We start from the raw sequence: 21825 nt of genomic DNA, 5'->3' as shown, positions 1-21825 counted from the left end.
CGGGGCCGGCGGCGGCCCCGCCCCTGGGAGGGGCTTCCAGGTGCCCTGGAGGAAGTGCTGTTGGAGTGGTCCTGCCGCCTGCCCGCACCTCCCGAGCCTGGCGGTGACAGTTGGTCGGTCGCTGGTCGGTCGGTCGGTCGTTGCTGGCGCGGGAACTGGACGGCGCCACAGCTGGGCTCTGGCCCAGATTTGGCTGGGGACGGCGTGACGCTGGCCCAGGAGCTGCCCGGAGCTGGCGCAGGACGCCGGGGCCCAGGCGAAGTTTACTTCCAGTGCGGAGGAGGCCGGCCGCCCGCCGCGAGGTCAGTACCGGAGCGAGGGTGGAGCCCACACGCTGCTCCGACCCTGAGGGCGACCCCGACCCTCATATTCCCGGACACCTCGCAGCCTTGGGTTCCCAGCCGGCCCATCGTGATTACTGCCCCGGAGCCCCCAGCACTGGACCCCCCAGCCCACCTTTGGCCCCCATGAGCCCCGAATGGTTGGACGCCGGGTGCCAAGTGCAGGCAGGCGAAGGAGAGAACAGCGCGAGGATCAGGGTGGCCCCGGATGCCAGCCTGCTGGACCGTGAGCCCCTGCTGGGGACTGCAGCGTCAGCCGGCACCATGGCCCCACCGCTGGAGGTGCCAGAGGCGGACAGCCCCGAGGACGAGTGCCCCATCTGCACGGAGCCCTACGGCCCCGGCGAGCACCGCCTGGCGCTGCTGAACTGCGGCCATGGCCTTTGCGCGGGCTGCCTACACCAGCTGCTGGGCGCCAACTCCAGCACCGACATGGGCCGCGTGCGCTGCCCCCTGTGCCGCCAGAAGACACCCATGCTGGAGTGGGAGATCTGCCAGCTGCAGGAGGAGCTGCTGCGGGCCGATGGGCCCCAGCGCCCACCGCCTCCCACGCTGCCCGTGCTGCCCCACCGCGGCCCTGGGCCCTGGGCTGCCCTGGAGCACCGCTACCAGCTGCGTTTCCTGGCAGGGCCCATGGGCGCCCGGGGCTGCCTGCCCTTTCTGCCCTGCCCACCCTGCCTGGGTGCCTGGCTCTGGGCCCTGCGGGAGCGGGGACCCTGTGCCCGCCGCCTGGCGCTGCTGAGCCTGCTGAGCCTGGAGCTGCTAGGGTTGCTTCTCATTTTCACACCACTCATGCTGCTGGGGCTGCTCTTCGTGCTCCTGGACCGTGCAGGCCACTGAGCCAGCGGTCAGGCAGCCTGGGCACCACAGCTGAGGTCCAGGCTGAAAGCCCCACATTGAACTCAGGCCTTTAACCGAGAGCTGCCTTCGTTAAGCCCGAGAGCCTGGGTTTGCCCCGGGGCTGGGTCAGAGAAGCCAGCACCACTCTGTGGCCAGACATTGGCCACCCAAGGACAACCATGAGAGGGGCCAGCCCCCTCTTGGCTGAGGCCTAGCCCAGGACTCCCCTCTCCACCACCCCCAACCGCCCTTTCTGCAGAGGGCCCTGGGCTTGGACTGCCAAGCTCAGAGAAGTCTGAAGTGACCCAGGGCAGTGGATTGGGCAGGGCCCTGGGTAGAGCCCACAGGGCACACCATCCACCTGTGTTCTAGATAAGGGCCAGCATGTGTTCCCTGAAGGTCGGAGCTACTGAGGGGAGGAGCCCATGACGCCTCTGGAGGCTTAGCCTGCTTGCTGCAAGGGTGTCCTCACCGGACATGGGTCAGGACCTGCCACAGCAGCCAGGGGGCTGGACACCAGCAGAGGCACCCACGCACAGCTGATGCCCCTTCATGGCAATGGCCAGGGCCACTGAGGTCTGGGTGCCCAAGAGTGCTGGGCTCAAGCCCGGCTCCGCTGTCCATGGACTGCCTGTGTGATCTCACCAGGTTTCATCCTGAGCCCCAGTGTCCACCTGAAGAAGGAGACAGCCCCACACGACCTCACCAGCTGTGGATGAGATGGCCCAGGAGGGAGCATGTGACATGCTGAGGCAGGGCCCAGCACGGCAGTGCTCTCAATAAATGGCAGCTGGTACCGATGCCAGTAATGTTCCTGTCACTGTTGTTAATACTCTCACCCATCCATTTTCACTACCCAGGCCAGTCTCCTCGCATCCCCCGCCAAGATCCCTTCTCCAAACTTCGGTGGCTCAGTGCCAGACAGAAGGCTCTCCCAGGTCCTCATACCCCCACCACAATATCAGCCAACTTTTGTCCCAAACCCTTCCTCGCCTAGCCTTGAAGACAGTTCCCACACCACCTGGGAGGACCCAGACCCAAGCTCAGGGCCAGGTGGACAGTGGGGCTAACAGAGACTGGGATGACTCTGAGTGGCACCCAGCACAGCCACCCCATGCGTGCAGCCAGTATGGAGGAAGAGACCTCCCTTTAACCAGTTAGGCCTGCTCTGCCCAAGCGCTGGCCAGCTCTGCTCCAACATGGGGGCACTCGCAGGCCCACAGGCAAATGGCCAGGCAGCCCACATGAGCACCTGCACAAGTGGCTGCCACACGGGAGGTCCCGGCAGCAGCTCCAGGCCCAATGTCTGGGCTGCAACCCCTGCACCCAACCTGGACCTGGGCCTAGGCCACAGGAGCCAGCTTCAGTCCAGGGAACGAGGTGCAGACTTTGGCAAAGAGTTTTAATGGCAGAGTTGGCTGCAGCAACAGTACCACACGGGGTGGGGCAGAAGCTGCGGTGAGCGTGGAGGGGTCAGCGGGCAGGTGGGCAGGGTCCCTGGAAAAGCAGAGCAAGGGCTGGCGGTGGCAGTGGGGGCTACATGATGGAGCAGGCAGAGAGGGGGTTCCGTACATGGCAGGTGCACGCAGCCCCGCAGTATTGCCGGAAGGTCTGGTAGCAGCTGCCCTCGGGTTCACCGCCCCACTGGCCACTGGGTGGGGCGGTCAGTGCCTCTGGGGGCAGGCGGCTCAGGATGGACGTGTTGACAGCCAGTGCGGCCAGGCCGTAGTCCGTGAAGAGCACGGTCTCGCGGTGGCAGGTGGGACAGGAGATGAACTTGTACTTGGGGCAGGACTCGTAGAGGATCTGCAGGCACTGCTCACACACAGAGTGCAGACAGGACAGCACGCGGGGCCGCCGTTGAGTGACGTTGTATGTGTGCCCGCAGGTGGGGCACTCCAGGGGCTCACCCGCCATTGCTGAGGGGGCTGCTGGGGCCGCAGGGCCTGGCCGCATCACATACTGGTTCACAATCACCTCGTCCACAGGCGCCACGCGGGGGAAGCCCAGCTCTGCGCTGCCCTTGCGGGGCCGGCGGGGCAGGGGTGGGGTGTGGGGTGCCCCTTCCAAGGCAGGCATGTCCCCTCCACATGCCTGGTTGACAATTATCTCCGTGTCTGAGGGCCAGGCGCGCTTTGGTGCCAGGGCAGGAGTAGGCCGGGGTGCAGGGGGGAAGCAGGGGGCAGCCGCCGGCAGCTCAGGGAACTTCTCAGGGTGCACGATCTTCATGGCCTCCATCTTGAGGATGACGTGGGGTCCCTTCAGGCAGGACATGAGGAGGCCCGGCCAGCCGCTGCCCGCCTCGGGCCCAGGGTCAGCCGGCATCCGGCTGTCTTCGGTCAGACTGGATGTTTGGGAGGATGGGGGCTTTGGGTGGGGTCGGGGGGGAGGCAAAGGGGCAGCATCCTGGTCCCGCCAGGCCTGGGGGGGACCTCGACCGCCCCGTGGACTCCTGGGGGCAGCCGGCAAGAGCTGGGGGGACAGGGCCCCCCCCAGTGGCCACAGTGGCTTCTCTGGTCCAGTCCTGGGAGGAGGAGGAAGGGGAGGGGGTGGGGGTGGGAGAGGAGGGCAGGGGAGGGTGGGAAGCTTCCCTGGGCCGGGGGTCTCGCCCAGGGTCTCACCCAGGGTCCTGGGTTTCGGGGGCTGGCGAGGGGGAGTTGGGGGGGATCCCCCTGCAGCCAAGGTCAGCAGTCCCTGCGCCGGGACATCGGGGCAGGTGGGGGCTAGGTGGGCCCCATGGCTCCAGGGCAGGGCACCCAGGGAAGGCAGCTAGCCTGTGCCCCGGCCTCCCGAGGACCTGGGCCGCAGGCGCCTCGGCAGGAGCGGAGGAGAGGCCTGTGCCAGGCCCGGGCTGCAGGTGAGAGACGGTGTGAGGGCAGCGCCTGGACTACCCACCCCTGACCCGCCCCCACCCTCACCCTGCACAAAGCCCGAGCGCCTTGACCTCCGACCCTAACCTGGCCGCCGGTGCCCCACCCGCCGGCCTCGGGACCCAACCCCTCCCGGCGCCCACCCCCCAAAGACTGACGCACCTTCCAGAGAACCCGCCCTTCCCGGCGTGCGGAACCAGAAGCCCGACCCAGGGGGCCCCGGTCGCCGCCCCGCCCCGCGCTCACCTGCCCCAGCCTGGCGTCCCGGGCCGCGCGCCGCCGCCGCCGCCGCCGCCGCAGAGGTTGTCTGAAAGGCAGGCCCAGTTGCGGCGCCCGCGCCTTGGCGGCTGCTTGGGCAGCTCCGGCGGTGCCGCGGCAACCTCGGCGGACGGAGGGGCGCGGGGGCGCAAGGCTGGGCTGGGCCGCGCTCGGGCCCGTGCGGCGGCAGCGGCAGGTGCGTGCGGAGCGTGGCGCGCTCTGCGGCGGAGACGCGGGGACCGCAGTGCGCGCGGCGCCCGCCTGCGCCCGCAGCGCCACCACCCGTCTGGGAACCCGCGCGGGGTCCGTGGGGCGGAGCCAGCCTCTCTGCCGCCCCTCAGTCCGCCCGGGCCTGGCACCTGCTCTTGGGGGACCCCTGCGTGGCCCCTCCCCTGCCCCGCCTCGCGACCTGGGGCCTGGTAACCACCACCACCAGCCCCCCATCCTTGAAGGGAAATCTTGCTTCTTTCTCCCTACGCCTCATAATGCAGGAGGGGAGGGACAGGGGCGGAGAGGTGGGTCGCAGGAAAGCTTGGCCCCCGGGACTCCTCCCAGGGGTCGGCGCTGTGCGTGGGCGACCTTCCCCTGCCTTGACTCCCCCCACACCGCCGCCAGAGTCACGGCCTCTGACTGTCCTTCCGCTCAGCCCCCGCTGGGAACGCCCAGGAGTCGGGTTCTCAGGATGCCCTTAGCTGTGCCCAGTGCCTGCGGGCTCAAAGGGGGCGATGCGATGGGGACATGAGCAGGGGGCGGCAAGCCCACGTCAGGAGTGGGCCAGGGAGTGAGGAACAGAGGCGACAGAAGGTTCCGAGGATACCTGGACAGACGGGTGGATGGAAGGTCGGAGAGATGAGTGGACAGGTGTCAGGCGGCAGCGGGCAGGTGGAGGGGCACAGGGAGGGCAGGCGCCTCCCCAGGGTGGGGTGACCCCTCCTGGCATCCCACCGGGTCAGCACGTGCCCTGGTGTCACGGCTGTGGGCTGCGTGACCCCACCCGGCAGAGCCCCATTCCTTTCCGCTTCCCTGTCAGGCAGGGCTTCCTGACCCCTGACATCCGCCCTCTGCCTGTGGGGCGCCCTCAGGTGAGGAGGGGGGCCGAGGACATGACGGTAACTCCGGGCCAGGGGACTAGGCTGTGGGGCCCCCCGAGGGCCGCCCCTGCCCTGCCATGGCCGTCACTTGGCATGCTGCACCCCTGCGACCAGCACTAGTGGGGGTGCCTGACCTGGACAGCAGCCCCCTCTCATCTGTATAGGCCAGACTGCCCCTGGCGCAGGGAGGGAGACTGAGGCAGCCTGCGTGGGCAAAACACAACGGATGGGCCTCCCGGGGTTACGGGGCCTGCCCTTGCCGCTCCGAGTGACCTCAGGTTAACGTCCAGGCCTCGGTGTCTTGGGCCATTCAGCGCCCGCAAGTGCGAGAGGTGTACAGGTGCGCGGCGGGAGGGGCCGCGAGGGCCGTGTGGGGGCCCTGACATGATGGCGGGGACACCTGGGGGGCTGTCCTCAACGACCCACCCACCAGCAGACCGCGTGGGCGCGCCCCGGAGGAGGCACCGGCCGCCGGGCGCAGGCCCGCCCGGAGCCCCGCCCCCGCCTCGAGGCCACGCCCCGCCTCGAGGCCCCGCCCCTGGCCGCCCCGTCGTCATGGGCCCCCGCCCCACCCCCAACTCCGGGCCTCCCGGGACCCCTCCGTCCAGAGCTGGGGCTGCCCACGCCGAATACGGGGTCATCCGAGGCCAGCAGATCCCGAACCGGGTCTTTCGGGAAACCCTCGAGCGCGGAGGTTTCTGGGGAGCAAAGCTTCCGCCGCCCGCCCCAGGCCTGGTGTGCGCATGCGCCCGGCCCGACTCTCGGTAGGGGCGGGGCCGGCAGGGACGGTGGGCGTGGCGCGTGCGCGTGCGCGGTGGGTCGCCGCCCGCCTCCGCTCCCGAAGCCCGGAGCCCCGCCCCCAGCCCCAGCTCCCCCCACATCCGGTGCCTGGCCGGTCTGACCGGTCCCACCCAGGCCTCCCGGCCACCCGGGCCCCCGGACCCTGCCCCTCCTGGGGGGCTCCCGGGCGCAGTGGGCTGTGGCGTGGGGTCCGGGCCCAGAGCCAGGGACTCTAATCCCGTCACCCAGCGGCTCTGGGGGGCCGTGACAGGGACGAGATGGAAGGGGCGAGGGCGCCGAGGAAAGGGACGTCCCTGGGGCGTGTGGCCTCCCAGTCCCACCACCCAGAGAAAAAAGTGCAATTTCAGAAACGGGCTAGAAATGCCGCTTGTGTGGGAAGCCCAATCACCACTTAAGCTTTTTCAGCAAAAGTGTGAAAATCAAACTTTATTGTCAACTGAAAATCCTCCCTGTCGTCCGTGTCCCCTGCCATCTTGGTCTCCTTGGGGGGCAGCAGGGGCACTTTGGTGACAGGCACCGCAGCCCTGAGGGGTGTGAGCCGTGGCTGGGGAGCCCTGCCAAGTGCAGGCCCCAGAATCTGGGTTCTGAGGCTCCCACCCTGGCCCCACTTTCCTGCTGGGGCTGTGACCTCAGGCTCCCTCCTGCCTCCTTCCTGGAGAGCTGAGGCTGGCTGGGGGCCCAGGGCATGCCGGGGATGGGTGGAGGCTGAGTCACCTGGGCTGGCAGTGCCCCTCAGAGCCCAGGCACAGCCGCCACCCACCTGACAACGAAGGGAGCTGGGGCCTTGGGTTCTCAGGAACCCCATTCTGGAGCCCCGCCCCATGGCTCTGCCTTCCTGAGGAGGGACAAGGCAAATGCCAGGCGCTCAGCCCACAGGCACTGGGGACCTGGAGCCCAGAGGACCGAGAGGACAGACTGCTGCTGCTGCCGCAAGCACCACTGCAGGTGGGTCCTCGCCGCGGGCTGTCCCTGCACAAGGTGCCCAGAGGCCGCTTCTCCCCCTTCCCCACCCCACTCCCAGCTCCATCACACAGAACTGCCACCCAGGGAGGGGAGGACGCGGGGCAGGCGGCTGGGAACACTAGCCTCGCTGTGCCTGCCCACAGCCCACCTTGTGCACACCCCTGACACACAGGTCTTGCACACACACTGGATGTCTCTTCACTCAGGGCAAAAGTGGCCTAGGGACACTGGACAGGGCAGGCGCACCCACCTTTTCCTGGGGTGGGCACTTTCTGGGGCTGCAGGCTTTTGGGCGTCCCATCTCTCTCCACTGAGTATCTGTCTCTGTGTCTTTTCTGTCCAGACCTGTGTCCTGTGGCCAGCCACCCACCTTGCTAGTCCGTGCTATGGACCCACATGAGATGGTTGTCAAGAATCCCTATGCCCACATCAGCATCCCCCGAGCTCACCTGCGGCCCGACCTGGTAAAACAGCTGGAGGAAGGTCCCTGCCCATCCTCCCCCTCTGTGTCCTCCGAGACACAGCCTGTGCCTGTAGGACCCTGTGCCCCGGAGCCCACCTGCCTCCTGCAGCCCACTGAGCTCCCAGGCGCCAAGGGGGCTGAGGGGGCCGCCCCCCTCCAGGGCCAGCAGACATGGCAACACCCCGGCAACCCCTACGGCAGCACCCAGCGCCCGGCAGGACTGACCTACGCCGGCCTGCCACCCATCGGGCGTGGCGACGACATTGCCCACCACTGCTGTTGCTGCCCCTGCTGCTCCTGCTGCCACTGCCCTCGCTTCTGCCGCTGCCACAGCTGCTGCTGCGTCGTCTCCTAGTCGGCGAGGGGCCTCTGCTCCTCGGACATTTGGAGTGGCCATGGCTCAGCTCAGGTCCCTGGAAACGGAGCCCTGAGCCCGAGGACACCCTTTGACCACCTTCTTCAAGCCAGGGCCCAGACAATAAAGTGGGATGTGCTTGATCTCCAAGACTCTGCTCCTTTCTGCTTCTGCTCCTTCTGGATGGAGCCTGGGCTGGGCGGTAGCAGAGCCCCCCCGCCAAATACGCACACACACTCACAGCCTGTGGGACATTCCAGGACAGGGTGGTAACTGCTTCATGACACAGACACTTCGGCTTGCATGCAGGTCTCAGGTCTGGCCAGAGGCCGGGCAGGAAGGGATAGGGGGTGGTTGGGGTTTGAGCTGTCCTGCACTGCCTGGGGCTGAGGCTGAGACTGGTCAGGCGGCAGGAGGCTGCCATGCATGGAACTGGGGCGGGGAGCCCCAAGACAGGCCTCTGGAAGGAGGACCAGGCTGGCAGAAGGGTGGTGGGTGGGGCTGGCACTGGCAGGTTTCGGGGAGCAGGAGCTTAGGATGTGAGAACCCAGGTGGTCAGGACCCAGCCCTGCCCACCCATGAGTCACCTACCGACGTCAGCCAGGGTGTTTTTCTGTTTCCCATGATAAGTTTAATTCCTGAACATCTGCCACGCGGTGGTCAAGCCATGCTGGTGGCCGCTGTCCTGTCTCCGGGGCCTGGACCCTGGGCTGCCTGGAAGAGGTGGTGGGACTGGAATTGAAGGGTGCAGAGAGGGGCCGGGAGGGGTTGGGTGCGTCCAGCTCACTGCCCCCGCTGCCTAGCTTGCCTGTCTGTGGGATATGTGAGCAACCGGGCACACGTTCCACACAGCTGACCCAGAAGCCTGGATGAGGCCAGTGCTGAGACAGCCCTGGCATTTTAGGGCAGGGCAGTGGCACGGAGGTGAACCACGGATGAGCTGGCCACGCAGGACAAACAGGTCTGCATGCCGACCCTCCCTCAGTACCCAATGGCTCACCCAGGGCAGGGAGGCGGGTGAGTGGTGTGCAGGGGTTGTGGGCGTGGGACAAATGTGTCATCATGTGTCACGGGCTGACTCCGCAGGGCCAGGCACCCTGTGCTGCCCAGGGGACCCTGCACCTCAGCTCGCCGCCAATGGGGCCCAACCTGTCCCTGCCTGGGGAACCCCGTGCCCCACCTGGCTGCCCGTGGGACCCCATCTGTCCCTGCCCAGGGGACCCTGCATCTTGGCTGGCTGTCAGTGGGACCCCACCTGTGCTGCCTGGGGGACCCTGTGCCTTGGCCAGCTGCCCATGGGACCCCACCTGTCCCTGCCCACAGAACCCCAAACCCTCAGCTAGGCCCCTATTTGTCTCTGCCCTGCCCAGCCACAGAAACCCGCCCGACCAGTCTGGAGGGAGGACTGCTAAGGGGGCAGGCAGAAATCCTGAGGGGCTTCTCTGGCTCTTGGCTCCCTCCCAGCTGGGCTGTGAGGGGCTCTGGGGCCGAAGGGACACTCGCCCTGACCCCTTCAGACCCCACCTCCACCACCCTTCCTCCCACACCACCAGGGCTGGCAGGACGGCAGAGGGGAGGTGCCTGCTGGTGGGGTGTCTGGGACTGAGTCTGCCGTGAGAGCTGCTGAGGTGGTTCGCTTGTGACCATGGACAGTGCGAGCCTTCAAGATTTCCACAGGTGGTGTTGGCACGCCTCCTAGGGGTCGTGCCCAGCTGCTGCAGGCCTGAGGTGGGAACAGGCCACCAGCCAGCCCGATGTAGGCAATGACCAAAAATTCACACGCTCTACACCGTGACCACACACACTGTGTCCAAGATGAGGAGGAGCAGACCCTCAGGGCTCTGAGCTGGCTGGGAGTCCTGGCAGGCTTCCTGGAGGAGGGGACACTCCAGCTGAAGAATGGCAACAACCAGGCCAAGATGGGAAAGCTTTCCTGGGTGCATGCCCTAGTGGTGGGGGGCCGCTGGGTGGGGCAGAGAATGAGAGTGGATACAAGGAGGGGGCATTTCCAGTCTGGGCAGAGAAGGGGGTCCTGGGGAGGACTGGGTGGACAGGACGGTGGGCCTGGGAGGACCGGGTGGGTCCAGGGGAGCAGCAAAGCCAGCGTGGGCGGCCAGCGGAACCCAGGGCTGAACACAGAGCGGGTGGGGCAGAGGTGGTGGGCAGGGGGCTGGTGCCTCATCGCCAGGAAGTGGGAGGTGCTGGGGGATCCAGTTGCAGTGCCCTGTGGCTGAAAGGGGAGCCCACAACAGCCCACAGCCCGCCAACTGCCTCCCTGCTGACTCTTCTGCTCTCAGGCCGTAACATGAGCCCCAGGGTGGGAGCCACAGGGCACCCTGGGTCCCCCCTCAAGCCACCACTGGCCGGCATAAGCAGCGCAGGTACAGGTAAGAAAGGCCTGGGGCTCAGGCAGGATGCAGTGGGTGGGGGTCCAAGGTGGGCAGGAGGGGCTGCAGGGGAACGGACAACTGGACAGGATTTGGCCCAGGTGGGGCCTCAGGAACCCTGGCTGTGCCCAGACCCTGACTCCACCAGCCTTTGCCCCGCCCCCAGATCTGGTAGCGACTGGCAGCTCTGTGGGTCTGGGGTTAGGATCAAGCCAGCGACCGGTTCATCCAGACAGCTGGGGAGATGGACAGTGCAGTCTGTAGCCTGAGCCTGTCCACCGCTGTCATCTGTACCCCAGGATGCTGCAGCCTGAGAGTCTCCGGGCCCCCGAGGAGGAGGCCGCTGACACCGGGACCCGGAGGACTGACTGTGTCGTCTGCTACTCAGCCTATGACCTGGCTGGGCACTTGCCCCGCCGCCTCTACTGTGGCCACAGCTTCTGCCAGGCGTGCAGGCGGCGGCTGGACACACTGGCCCACGAGCAGCACTGGATCCCCTGCCCGCAGTGCCGCCAGAGCACACCCACGCCTCGGGGTGGGGTGGCCATGCTGGACCTCGACCTGGCCGCCTTCCTGGCGGTCAAGGCAGAGCGGGAGCCGGCGCGAGGGGAGACTCGGCTGCCTGGGCCCCTCAAAGGCGGTGCCACCATCGTCACACAGCAGCCAGCCGGCCTCTGCCTGGCCTTGGGCCACCAACCCAGCTTCCCGAGGTCCAGACGCCGCCGCTGCTGCTGCTGCTGGGACATCCCAGGCAGCCTGGAGGTCTGAGCTCAGGCCACTCCCATCCGCTGCAGAATTGGGCCTGCAACCTCAGAACTTCCATCCAGGACGTTGTCCTGGGTCTAGCCCTGTGGGGCCCAGCATGGTGTCATCCCCGCATGGGAACCCCTGGGCCACAGCCTACAGCCAGGGAGCCATGGCCACAGTGCAGTGAGACTCCACCGGAGGCTGGTGACCAGGATTCCCGGACCCCAAACTTGCTGACGTACAGCAAGGACAGGGCACAGCCTTCAGACCCCCACAAGCCCAGCTCAGGCCTGGACTTAGCTCAGAGGCTAGCTCCTAGAAGGCTCTGGGGGTTCCTGACCAGCCTGCACGTGGAAGTAGCCCTCCTCTCTGGAAGGGGGGGACTCATCCAGTGATGGGAGCCAGCAGTTGGAGGGGTACCTCCTTCACCCTGGGAGGTGGTGTTGTCCACTCACTCAACAACATTCACTGAGCCCCACTGTGTGTCCATGCGTTTTAGGGGGTGGCAGGTGCCCAGCTTGTTGTTACCAGGGTGACAGGCACACAGCCACTGCTGTGGCCAGCTTGAGGCTCAGAGACAATCAGTGCCCACCTGAGGCCTGCAGAGCTCAGCTGGACCAATTCCATGCTGGACCTTTTCCCAGCTCCAAACGAGGCTTCCCTCCCAGCTGCAGGGGGCCAGAGCCAGTGCCCACGGTGGCCATGAATGCTGGCCCCCAGCCACAGCCACAGACATCTCGTCCCCACCCAGGAAGAAGCTGTCATCCAGGGGTCCCTGGAGGGGACACCTGGGCCTGGCTTGGGCAGTGGGCAGCAGGACAAGGAGGGAAACAGAATTTGCTGAGAGGACACTCAGAAGCTTCCTCTTGCCCCTGGGCAAAGTTCCCCAGGCACAGGGGCGGGGTGGGGAGCAGCAAGCAGGGTGCTGGGTGGGCAGGCCCTCCACAGAGACCAGGCCTAGAGGGGACACCCCAGGAGGGCCCCAGGGACAGGAAGGGGCCTGACAGAAAGGTCAGGGCTCAGTGGGTTGGGGTGGGCTGGGTGTTTTCTGGTGCGGGTGGGGGTGGGCAGTGAGCTGGGACCAAAGGTGGAGACAAGCTCCCAACAGGGCTGGCCACCAGCAAGCCACTGGGAGCTCTGCCCAGCCCCTCAGGCCTGGTGCTTTTTACCAGCCCACCTCTGCAAAGGGCTTCCCACCGCCACTGCCTAAGCAGGAAGGACCACCCTGAGGTCGGCAGGGCTCTCAACACCAAAGGCCTACTTGCCCAGGGGTGCTGGCCGCACACAAGCACCCTGCCATGGGCAGTGAAGGCCACATACCCATGTCTGGGTGGTGGGGAGTGTCTGACAGGGCCACAAAGCACATGGATGGCCAGGTACCAGGACCATTTGCCTGGCCCTGCACCAGCTCCTGCCCCTCTCCATGCCCACCCCAGGAGACGCTCCAAGAGGCTGCAGGCCCCGCTCCTAGGTAAACATTAATGGGGCTCAGTACATAGCAGGTCATGTGTGCACCTAGCGGATCTTTGCCCTGCAGTTGCTCCCGCGCCTCCCTGCAGGTGCCCCTCACCACCCACACAGGTAGGCGCTTTTGTCTAGGGCCAGGGATACGGAGCGCAAGGCCAGGGTGACCTCCAGGCCCAGGGCTGAGGCCCCATCCTGAGCCTCCACAAGCCAAGGGCAAGAGAAATGGGCCTGGGGACAGGCAGAAGGGGGGTGACAGGAGGGATACCCCAGAACCAGAGGCGGGGCATGGGGAGGGAGTCCAGACAGAGGACTCAGATGAGGGTGCAGCCCCAGCAGGCCAGGGGGGCAGAGGCTGTGGGGAGAGGAGCCCTGGGATGGATGACGCGTCACCCAAGCCCCTTGCCCCTGTTCCCATCCCTGGGGGTGCAGTCCTTATCTAGCAGAAATGTCACCATTTGGCATCAAATGCCAAAGTCCCAGCTAGGACCATCCACAGTGTGCCAATGACACCTGATAGGAGAGCTCCCTGGGTTCCCCGGCTCCTGGCCGCTTTTGGCCTGCACCCCAGCACCCTGTGACTTCAGGACCAGCGAGGGAGCCAGGGAGCCAGGGCCCCTTCGACTCTGTCCCCCGAACTGTACGGGGCTCATCTGACTACCGCCTGAGGTGACCGTAGCCATCCCCCTGTGGTCACCAAGGCCAGTGGGGACTGGGCGGGGCAGTGGCTGAGGGCCTGTTTGGCCAGGGTGGGGGCCAAGGGAGTAAGGTCTCTGATGGACCCTTCCACCACAGATCTGAGCTTGGGCCTGGGTTTGTCCCTGCCCAAAATCCATGACGAGTCCCCTCACTGGCGGTCAGGTCCCCCACCCTGCTCTGGACACGGTTGACCTGGTGGACTGGAGTCTGGAGAATGCAGGTATGAGGGGCCACAGCACCCAGGCCTCAGCCTACCCCCCCCTACCCTGATAGCACGCCCTGGACGAGAAGGAGACAGGTGCCTCATCTGCCTCCTAGAGCCCACGTGGGCTCCTGACGACCCTGTCGGGGCCCAGCTGGCAGGAGGCCCCCCCTTCTCTGCTTCTGGCCCTCACCCCAAGCTCTTCCAGCCTCAGCCCCTGCTCTGTCCTGCTCCCCTTTGTCCCTAGCTGGGGGTCCCTGGTCTTACTTGACTCCTACTCCTGCAGAGGCCTCTGGTTCTGCCTTGGCCCTGGAGGAGGGGGACACAGACCCCTGGGCCCTCCCTCAGCTGAAGGACACTGGCCAGTCCTGGAAAGGTGTGTCCACAGATATCAGGGTGGGTGGTGACGGCCTCAGGGTCTGAGCGTGGAGTGGGGCCTTGGGGGGACGCGTGCTCTAGAACATACAGCAGAGGGAGCCCTCAAAGCTGGGCCTCTTAAGCCCTGCTTGTCCTGCAGGCAGCTCTGCTTCTGGGAGGCCCAGGGGCTGCTCACTGGGCCATTCTACAGAGGGCAAGGAGAGGAGGGGCCTCAGACCCCACCCTGGGGGACAGGGGAGGGGACCCAGGCCCTGGCCCTGGGGACAGAACAGGGGATATAGGTCCTTGCAGGGGAACAGAGAAGGGGGACTGTGCCTGTTCCCTGGGGGAACAGGAGAGTCCAGGCCCTGCCTGGGTAGGGGGAGGGACAGAGGAGGAGGGGCCTGGCAGCACTGGCGGGCAGCCTGGCTGAGGATCGAGCGCCCTGTTCCCTCAGAGCTCAGCGTGACTGGCAGAGTGCGCTGGGTGGTCGGAGGCATCCTCAAGGCCTCTGGCCTCCTGGGCAACCTGTACCTCTTCATCTGCTCCCTGGACACCCTCAGCTCTGCCTTCCAGCTTCTGGGCAGTGAGTGACGGGTCAGGGTGGTGGGGGGGAGGGGGGAGGAAGGCCAGTCCTTGCAGCTTCAGTGCTCCTCTCCGTGGTTCAGGCAAAGTGGCTGGAGACATCTTCAAGGACAACCAGGTGCTGGCCAACCCCGTGGCTGGCCTGGTCATCGGCGTGCTGGTCACCGTCCTGGTGCAGAGCTCCAGCACATCATCCTCCATCGTGGTCAGCATGGTGGCCTCCAAGCGTGAGTGCCCCCAGTCCCGGACAGGGCCCAGGGCAGGCAAGAGGGTGGGATGCGGGCTGATGGGGTACCCCCACAGTGCTGACCATCCAGGCCTCGGTGCCCATCATCATGGGCGTCAACGTGGGTACATCCGTCACCAGCACCTTGGTCTCATTGGCGCAGTCCGGGGACATGGGTGAGTTCCGCAGGTGAGTGGGGGGGCAGAAGGGCAGCCCGGGGGGTGGTGGGTGGGGCCCAGGGTGGGCAGGAGAGGGGCCCCTGACCACCCCCTGTGCTGTGTGCCTGTAGGGCCTTTGGTGGCTCAGCTGTGCATGGCATCTTCAACTGGCTGACGGTGCTGATCCTGCTGCCTCTGGAGAGTGCAGCGGCCGTGCTGGAGAGGCTGAGCGCACTGGCCCTGGGTGCCACCAGCCTGCAGCCTGGGGCACGTGCGCCTGACATCCTCAAGGTGCTGACACAGCCGATCACACACCTTATCATTCAGGTGAGGACACTGCTGCCCTGGCCAGGTGGTCCCACATGCCCCGTCATGCTGGAGGAGAGCGGAGGAGGTGGAGACCCAGGCCCTGCCCGAGATGGAGGGGACAGAGGGGACCAGGCCCTGATCTGGTGGGGACAGGAGAGGGGAATACCTGGGTCTTGAATTGGGTTGGGGGAGAGGGCAGGGCAGGGCAAATGAGCTGGGCAGGGGTGGGCTAGGCAGAGGTGGGCTGGGCTGGACCCTAGGGGCACCTGAGCCCCATGTGAGGCCCAGGAGTCCAGCACACGGTCCCCAACCCTCTGCCTCTCAGCTGGACACTGACCTGATTACAGGCAGCGCCACGGGCAATGCCAACAGCAGCCTCATCAAGAGATGGTGTGGCGCTAGAGCACAGATGGTGAGGTGCCTTCGACCTGACCTCTGATATAACCCCTGATTTCTGACCTGTTGAGTCATCCAGCCCCACCTGCTCTGACCCTCGAGCCCTCTGACCTTCCGCCTGCTCCCCAAGCCTGAACTGTCCCTGCTTCCCTAGACCAAGGGGAACAGCAGCGCCTGTGGAGCTGCCGAGTGCTTCCGGAGGAACGGCACAAGCCCCGAAGACAAGCTGCCTTGTGAGCCTCCCACCCCGCCCCCGTCCCGCCCTGGCCTGGTCCCCGCTGACCACCCACTGCCCTGCCCAGGCCACCACCTGTTTGTGGGCACTGTGCTCACGGACCTGGCCGTGGGCCTTATCCTGCTGGCCGCCTCCCTGCTCATGCTCTGCACCTGCCTGGTCCTCATCGTGAAGCTGCTCAACTCCATGCTGCGCAGCCGCGTGGCCCAGGCTGTGAGGACAGTCATCAACGCTGGTGCGGGCGGCGGGTGGGCGGGCGGGGGCGGGCACTGCCAGGCACGTGGGGCAGGTGGGGGTGAGCACACGGAGATAGGCATGGACCCGCCGGGCTGGGGGTGACCCAGCTTCCCCCACCAGACTTCCCCTTCCCGTTCGGCTGGCTCAGTGGCTACCTGGCCATCCTGGTGGGCGCTGGCCTGACCTTTGTGGTCCAGAGCAGCAGCGTCTTCACAGCCGCCATCGTGCCACTGATGGGTGAGCAGGGGGGAAGGTGGGGGCAGGTGGGGCTCTGCCCCACAGTGGCCGCAGCAGGGCAGGGGCAAGGGGACTTGGGCTAGGGCCCTGTGGTGACCCCCGGCTCCCCCAGGGGTCGGGGTGATCAGCATGGAGCGGGCCTACCCCCTCTTTCTGGGCTCCAACATTGGCACCACCACCACGGCCCTGCTGGCTGCCCTGGCCACCCCCTCCAACATGCTGCTCAGCGCCGTCCAGGTACAGCCCACAGCCACCCAGGGGCTGGCCCCCAGCCCCCCTAGGCCCCCTGTCAGCACCAGCCTTCCTCTCAGGTCCAGCCCCATGGACAGGAGGTGAGTGGCCTGCCCTAGGGCCCCTGGTTGGTCATGGCCACCTCCACCTGAGCGCCCTGACAGGTTCGCCTCCTAAAACCCCAATTATGCTGGGCTGCTGCCTGGCGCTGCAGTGACTATCAGCCGCCTGCAAGCGGAGATAAGCCCAGCCCTCCCGACTCCAGCCTGCACCCTCCCTCTCCCATCTATCCATGCACTCAGAGCCCCAAGCCCAGGCCCAGCCCCACCCCCTCCAGGAAGCCCTCCAGGCTCCACCCGGGGCTGACACCTCTGAGCCCTGAGTCCTGCAGGCTCTGTGTTCCCTCCACATGTATTCCTCCTCCCAACAGGAGCCATGGGCAGAGCCAGGGCTAGGCAGAAAGGCTTCTCCAGGAAGGAGAGGGCGGGAGAGGTCTCCTAGGTGTGGGGCGTAGGCAAGGCCCAGTCAGCCCAGGAGAGAGTCAGAATCACAGCAGAGGATTGCCATGATGGCAATGACAGAACTGCCCCATTGGGGTGTCGGACCGGGCCCCTGCCCCCCCAAAGTGTGAGGTGGAGTCTGCCTCTCCCGGGTGGTCCCAGAACAGCTACTGAGCTGGATCCTCAGATAAGCTTTGGACTTGGGGCCCTTGTTTCTGGGGGAGAAAGTGGGAGTCCTGACAGTTCAGAGTGGCCCTGCCTTGCCCAGCCTGGCTGCTGACCTGTCACCCACCTGTCAGGTGGCCCTCATCCACTTCCTCTTCAATCTGGCCGGCATCCTGCTGTGGTACGTGGTGCCCGCCCTGCGGCTGCCCATCCCAGTGGCCAAGCGCTTCGGTGACCTGACCGCCCGTTACCGTTGGGTGGCCATTGCCTACCTGCTGCTCAGCTTCCTGCTGCTGCCCCTGGCAGCCTTTGGGCTCTCCCTGGCGGGCAGCACGGTGCTGGCTGCGGTCGGGGGGCCCGTGGCGGGGCTACTGCTCCTGGTCGTTCTAGTCAATGTTTTGCAGTGCCACCGGCCAACCTGGCTGCCCCATTGCCTGCGGTCCTGGGCCTGGCTCCCCCACTGGCTGCACTCCCTGGAGCCTTGGGACGGCCTGGTCACCCACTGCTGTCCCTGCCAGGCCTGCAGTGCCCCTCACGCCACCACAAAAGAGGCTCACTGCTATGAGAACCCCGAGGTCCTGGCCTCCCAGCATCTGTAAGGGGCAGTCACCACAACCCTCCCTCCAGCCCCACTGGCCTGGCTGGGCTGTGGAGAGCCAGCCTGCCCAGTGCCCCTGTGGGTCCCCAGAGCTGCAGAGTTCTGCGTCACCTGCCTCCCCTTCTTTGCAAATAAAGGAAGCTGTGGTACAGCCTCGCTGGTCTTTGCCCACCCTGGGACAGGGGCTGCTTGGGGAGGGTCTCCTGGGCCCAGCTTCGTGGGTGGTGGGGGTAGAGGGCACCAGTGCTGCCCCCTAGCAGACACTTGGGGAATCACAGGGAGCCAGCTGGGATCTCAGTGACCCTCCCCAGAGTGTGGGGACAGAAGTGACCTCCCCAGCCCCAGGTTGTAACTTTGTTTCACCCCACGGCCACTGTGGACAGAGGACGCAGGGTGACAGCCAGCCTAGAAAGTGGAGACTTCCCGAAGCAAGAAGCTGTGGTGGGGGAGGCAGGTGGGCGGGCCAGGGCTCCTCCCCCAGGATGCAGCCAGGGGGTTGTCTGGAGGGAGCTGGGCCTCCCTCCTGTGCGGGAGGTGAGATGGGAGACCTGCTCCTACCCTCCGCGGCCTCCTAGCCCCTCCACCCCTGGGGCTCCTGCAGGACCGTGGCCAGGGCAAAGAAGCCCCCTTGCCTTCCTGGCCCCACTCATGGTGGTCAGCTTGCAGGACCTCAGAGACTGAGAGCTTAGGTCCCGCTAGGTGCAGGGTGGGGGGAAGCAAGGAGAGTACTGGAGAGGGTCGTAAGGATGGGGTTGTCCCTAAGGCATCCCCCCCAGTTTGGTTCTCTCTCTAGTACCCTTTTTCTGGGTGGGGCTCCAGGAACCTATCCTAGACTGTGGGGGCTGCCAAAGGTGGGCAGTGGGTGGGAGACCCCTGGGCTAGGGTTTCCCAGGCACCGCCCCCCCCCCGCACCTGCCTGAGACACCAGGGGGCGCCACTCGGCTTGGCTGACACCTACCAGGAAGTCAGTCCTGCAGATGGGGTCACTGTACCTAGACCTCATGTCTTGAACCACTGGCCTTGCAAACCCCTCTCCAGGTCCGCAGTACCTTCTGAGACCCTGCACCTGGGGATATGCCTGCCCAGGACATGCCCTCAGAGCAGGTGGGCCTGTGGGGAGTACAGGCCCAGCACCCTACTCCCTGGGATCCGGTTTCACACAGGAAGGCTTGTCCTCGGCCATCTTGTAAGCAGACACCAGGGGAGTGCTGGCTACTGCCTCCCGCCCAGGGCTGCCCACACCCCAGCCGACCGCAGGGTTCCCCCAAGGAGGGAAGCTTCAAGTGAATTATGTCCGTCATTCCAGAACCCAGTCCTTTAGCCAGGGCATGTGCATGGACAATTGGGCAGCCTGACCCTCCCTCAGGGCCTGACTGTCTGGCACACTTCTAGAGCCCTATGCTGTGGCCCGAAGCCTCCCCTGATCCAGGAGACCCACCTCTCCTCCTACACCCTCCCACCCATCCTGGGAGCCCAGGTTTGCCAAATGGAGGACAAGGGGAGCTGGCCAAGGAGACTACATTTCTTGCTGAAGTCTTGTCCTTTTATCCCACCTTGGATCCCCTCAAGTTCTCCGAGTCTCCCCCAGTTACCCCCAGTGTCTCCCAGGCTCTCTCTGTCCCCTCAGCTCCCCCATTTCCCCTAGTCCCCTCAGCCCCCCAGTGTCCCCCAGGCTCCTACAGCACCCCTTGTGAGAGCCTCTGGAGACTGGGGATCACCTGGCTAACCCAAGGTGACATTGCTCTGGGAATTGTGGGTCCCTCACAGGTGAACTCCAGCAAGAACCAGGGCCCCATGGCCAGCTCTGCTCCCCAGTTTTGGTCCCACCCACTGGCCTTATGGTATTCTCTGCTATCTCCTCGGGAGGGGCTAGGCCTGGCCAGTGCCCTGGGGAGGGTGATGGGGGGGCCTTGGGGAGGCAATGAGGCCCTCATGGGCAGGAGGAGGAAAGTGCTCCTCATACCCCTCCTTCCGGAGCCAGTGAGGCTGCCTACAAAGGCTGACCGCCGGGTCCTTTGAGGCCGGAGATAACAAACCCTCCCGCTGGGACCATGGCCACTGGTAAACAGAGCTGTCCTTGAGGACTCCTCCAACAGCTGTAGGCACAGTGGGTGGGGCTGGCCAGCACTCCCACAGCCTGGACACCAGATCCAGGGCTTCTTCTGCCTGGGCTTCCCTGCTTCCGGCCATTGCTGCTCTGTGTTCCACCAACCACAGACCCCTACCTGGCCCAGGTCCTAGCAGCTGCCCTCCTGCCCACACTGCTCATCTCTCCAGACTGGGGCCCCACGGAGGGCTCCGGGTGGGGAACTTTGGAGCTTTTCGCCACCAGCTCTGTGTGGCAGCCGCAGGCCCCCAGCCTCCTGTCCCAGCCAGCATTGACCATACCCGGGCACTGTCGGGGAGAGGACACCTGGTCCACCGAGGGCGCTGGGGTTCACTCCCACAGCCTCTGTGTATCACCTGCAAAACGGGGGTGACATGCAGACCTCATAGCCCCAGGAGAACCTGTCACAGTTACCAGTGGCTTTTTCCAGTGCACAGCCTAAGGGGCAGAGACATCTTTGAAAACAGGCAGGAATGAGGGGTCCAAGTACCTTCAAGAGCAGCCCCAGCAGGCTGAGTGAAGAAATCAGAATTCTCCCCGCCCCCCTTCTTCCCCCTGAATTTGTGACAACTCGTGTTTTGCCTACTGCTTGGACACCTAACCACTTGGCAACCAAATCGAGGGGAAGCAATGGGCACCATGAGGACCCTAGGACTGGGGCGACACTTCCTACGCACCAAGAGATCCTGCCTGCGATGGGTGATTAACAGAAGCCAGACCTGCCTTCCCAGGTGGCGAGTGGGGAAGGAGTGGTCCCCCAGCCCTGCGAGGACTGTTCAGCACATTGATAGACCAACTCGCCCCCAGGCCAGGACAGTAGATCCAGGGTGAGCGAAGCTGCAGACTCCTCTCAATGGGCATAAACGCTGGCTGGCCTCTAGGCTGGGCTGCTGCTTGTCCTGGAGATTTTGACCCAAAGATAAGCTGTTTCTGTCTTTGAAACCACCCAAGAATGTGTTTAATTAAGCCTGAAGAAGGGTTAGCATTCCCCCCTCACCCCCGCCTCCCCCCCGAAGAGAGAAATAGAGCAGCAGGTATTGCCCAGGACACCCTGAGTCAGGAAGCTGAGGGGGTGAGAAGTTCAAGAAAACCAGAATCCAGAGAACCCCTGACCCCCCACCTGGCCACGGCAAGAGAGGCTGTTCAGGGCAGTCCTGACTGTATATCTTGTTTTTAAAATTTTACAAACATATAATGCAAATGCGTAGTTCAAAAGAAAATGATTAAAGGTGCAATCACATGTAATTTAACTAGTATTCCTTTATAAGTCCCCGCCCCCGCCCCCCATATAAATCAGAGAGAAATAAAAGCTCTTCTCAGGTCAGGCGCGCCGAGCCCTGGTTGCGGCTGAGCCGTGGAGCCGTGACGATCCCATGCTCACCGAGGGAGGTCCCGCGCCCTGACGCCGCCCTGGTCTCCAGGCAGCCCGGTGCGCTCTGGGCACAGACACCAAGGCGACGGGCGCCGGGCCAGCGTCTCTACAAACAGCCCGCGCGCGGCTGCCAGGGGTAGGGCCCCGGGCCTTGGCAGGATCCGCGCGTCCGACTCGCTCCCCGGGAGCAACTGCGGGGGAGGAGGAGGAGGCGGCCCTGCGCCAGACCTCGGCCACTCCGCACCCAAGGGCGCTGCGCCTTCAAAGGCGGCCGTCCGGGCAGGGGCCGGACTGGGGCCCGGGCGCGCACCTCACAAGGCTGTGAGGGTCGCGGGGCGTGAGGAGCGGGCAGGACAGGAAGCCTCTCGCCACATCCCCCTTGGTCTCCACTGTCGGGGCGCAGGAGAGACAGGTCCCCTCCTCCGCCAGCACTCCTGTCCCAGCGCCACCGCCCCTTTGGCGCCTGCAGCTTGTTTATTTTTTAGCGTCAATGACAACACGCCCCTTCCTGCTTGCGGACCTCCGGGGCTCGCCCGCGCCAAGACCTCTCCAGGGTGGCCCGGGCCCGGCGCGCTCGCCTCCCCGAACCCAGCCGCGCCCACCCCCAGGGCTCCGGCACAGCGCGGACAAC

General features: G+C 65.6%; 5 protein-coding genes across 12 annotated transcripts; 4 read left to right on the top strand and 1 right to left on the bottom strand.

Annotated features, from left to right (window-relative positions):
• The first annotated feature begins 235 nt into the window (after positions 1-235).
• On the top strand, positions 236-1977 carry LOC126082904 (E3 ubiquitin-protein ligase TRIM47). The gene is made up of 2 exons (XM_049896035.1): positions 236-302; positions 388-1977. Exon 2 carries the CDS (start codon positions 468-470, stop codon positions 1179-1181), a length of 714 nt encoding a protein of 237 aa, XP_049751992.1. The 5' UTR covers positions 236-302; positions 388-467; the 3' UTR covers positions 1182-1977.
• A 598-nt stretch (positions 1978-2575) lies between these two features.
• RNF208 (ring finger protein 208) lies at positions 2576-5882 on the bottom strand. The gene is made up of 2 exons (XM_049896705.1): positions 4298-5882; positions 2576-4032 (listed from the first exon to the last, which is right to left on the bottom strand). Exon 2 carries the CDS (start codon positions 3504-3506, stop codon positions 2718-2720), a length of 789 nt encoding a protein of 262 aa, XP_049752662.1. The 5' UTR covers positions 3507-4032; positions 4298-5882; the 3' UTR covers positions 2576-2717.
• Positions 5883-5970: 88 nt separating this feature from the next.
• Positions 5971-9964, top strand: CYSRT1 (cysteine rich tail 1). 2 transcript variants are annotated; one of them, XM_049896707.1, is made up of 4 exons: positions 5971-7146; positions 7508-8298; positions 8835-8943; positions 9660-9964. In XM_049896707.1, the coding sequence occupies exon 2, from the start codon at positions 7551-7553 to the stop codon at positions 7980-7982; it is 432 nt and encodes a 143-aa protein (XP_049752664.1). In that variant the 5' UTR covers positions 5971-7146; positions 7508-7550; the 3' UTR covers positions 7983-8298; positions 8835-8943; positions 9660-9964. The 2 variants fall into 2 exon arrangements, with proteins under 2 accessions (XP_049752664.1, XP_049752663.1); XM_049896706.1 differs by having other exon boundaries at positions 8835-9964.
• Positions 9965-10136: 172 nt separating this feature from the next.
• On the top strand, positions 10137-12078 carry RNF224 (ring finger protein 224). Its single transcript, XM_049896093.1, has 2 exons — positions 10137-10369; positions 10669-12078. The coding sequence occupies exon 2, from the start codon at positions 10670-10672 to the stop codon at positions 11135-11137; it is 468 nt and encodes a 155-aa protein (XP_049752050.1). The 5' UTR covers positions 10137-10369; position 10669; the 3' UTR covers positions 11138-12078.
• A 112-nt stretch (positions 12079-12190) lies between these two features.
• SLC34A3 (solute carrier family 34 member 3) lies at positions 12191-17806 on the top strand. 7 transcript variants are annotated; one of them, XM_049895738.1, is made up of 13 exons: positions 12191-13249; positions 13376-13499; positions 13768-13857; positions 14296-14424; positions 14507-14650; positions 14727-14838; positions 14939-15134; positions 15442-15528; positions 15667-15745; positions 15815-15982; positions 16105-16221; positions 16334-16458; positions 17252-17806. In XM_049895738.1, exons 2-13 carry the CDS (start codon positions 13415-13417, stop codon positions 17714-17716), a joined length of 1797 nt encoding a protein of 598 aa, XP_049751695.1. In that variant the 5' UTR covers positions 12191-13249; positions 13376-13414; the 3' UTR covers positions 17717-17806. The 7 variants fall into 7 exon arrangements, with proteins under 7 accessions (XP_049751695.1, XP_049751693.1, XP_049751694.1 ...); XM_049895736.1 differs by having other exon boundaries at positions 15667-15982; XM_049895737.1 differs by having other exon boundaries at positions 14507-14825.
• The last annotated feature ends 4019 nt before the right edge of the window (positions 17807-21825 follow it).

This window comes from Elephas maximus, chromosome 9 (assembly GCF_024166365.1).
Source record: "Elephas maximus indicus isolate mEleMax1 chromosome 9, mEleMax1 primary haplotype, whole genome shotgun sequence".
NCBI classification, from domain to species: Eukaryota; Metazoa; Chordata; class Mammalia; order Proboscidea; family Elephantidae; genus Elephas; species Elephas maximus.
The sequence above is the reverse complement of the archived record's forward strand: the minus strand, read 5'-3'. Positions and strand labels throughout refer to the sequence as shown.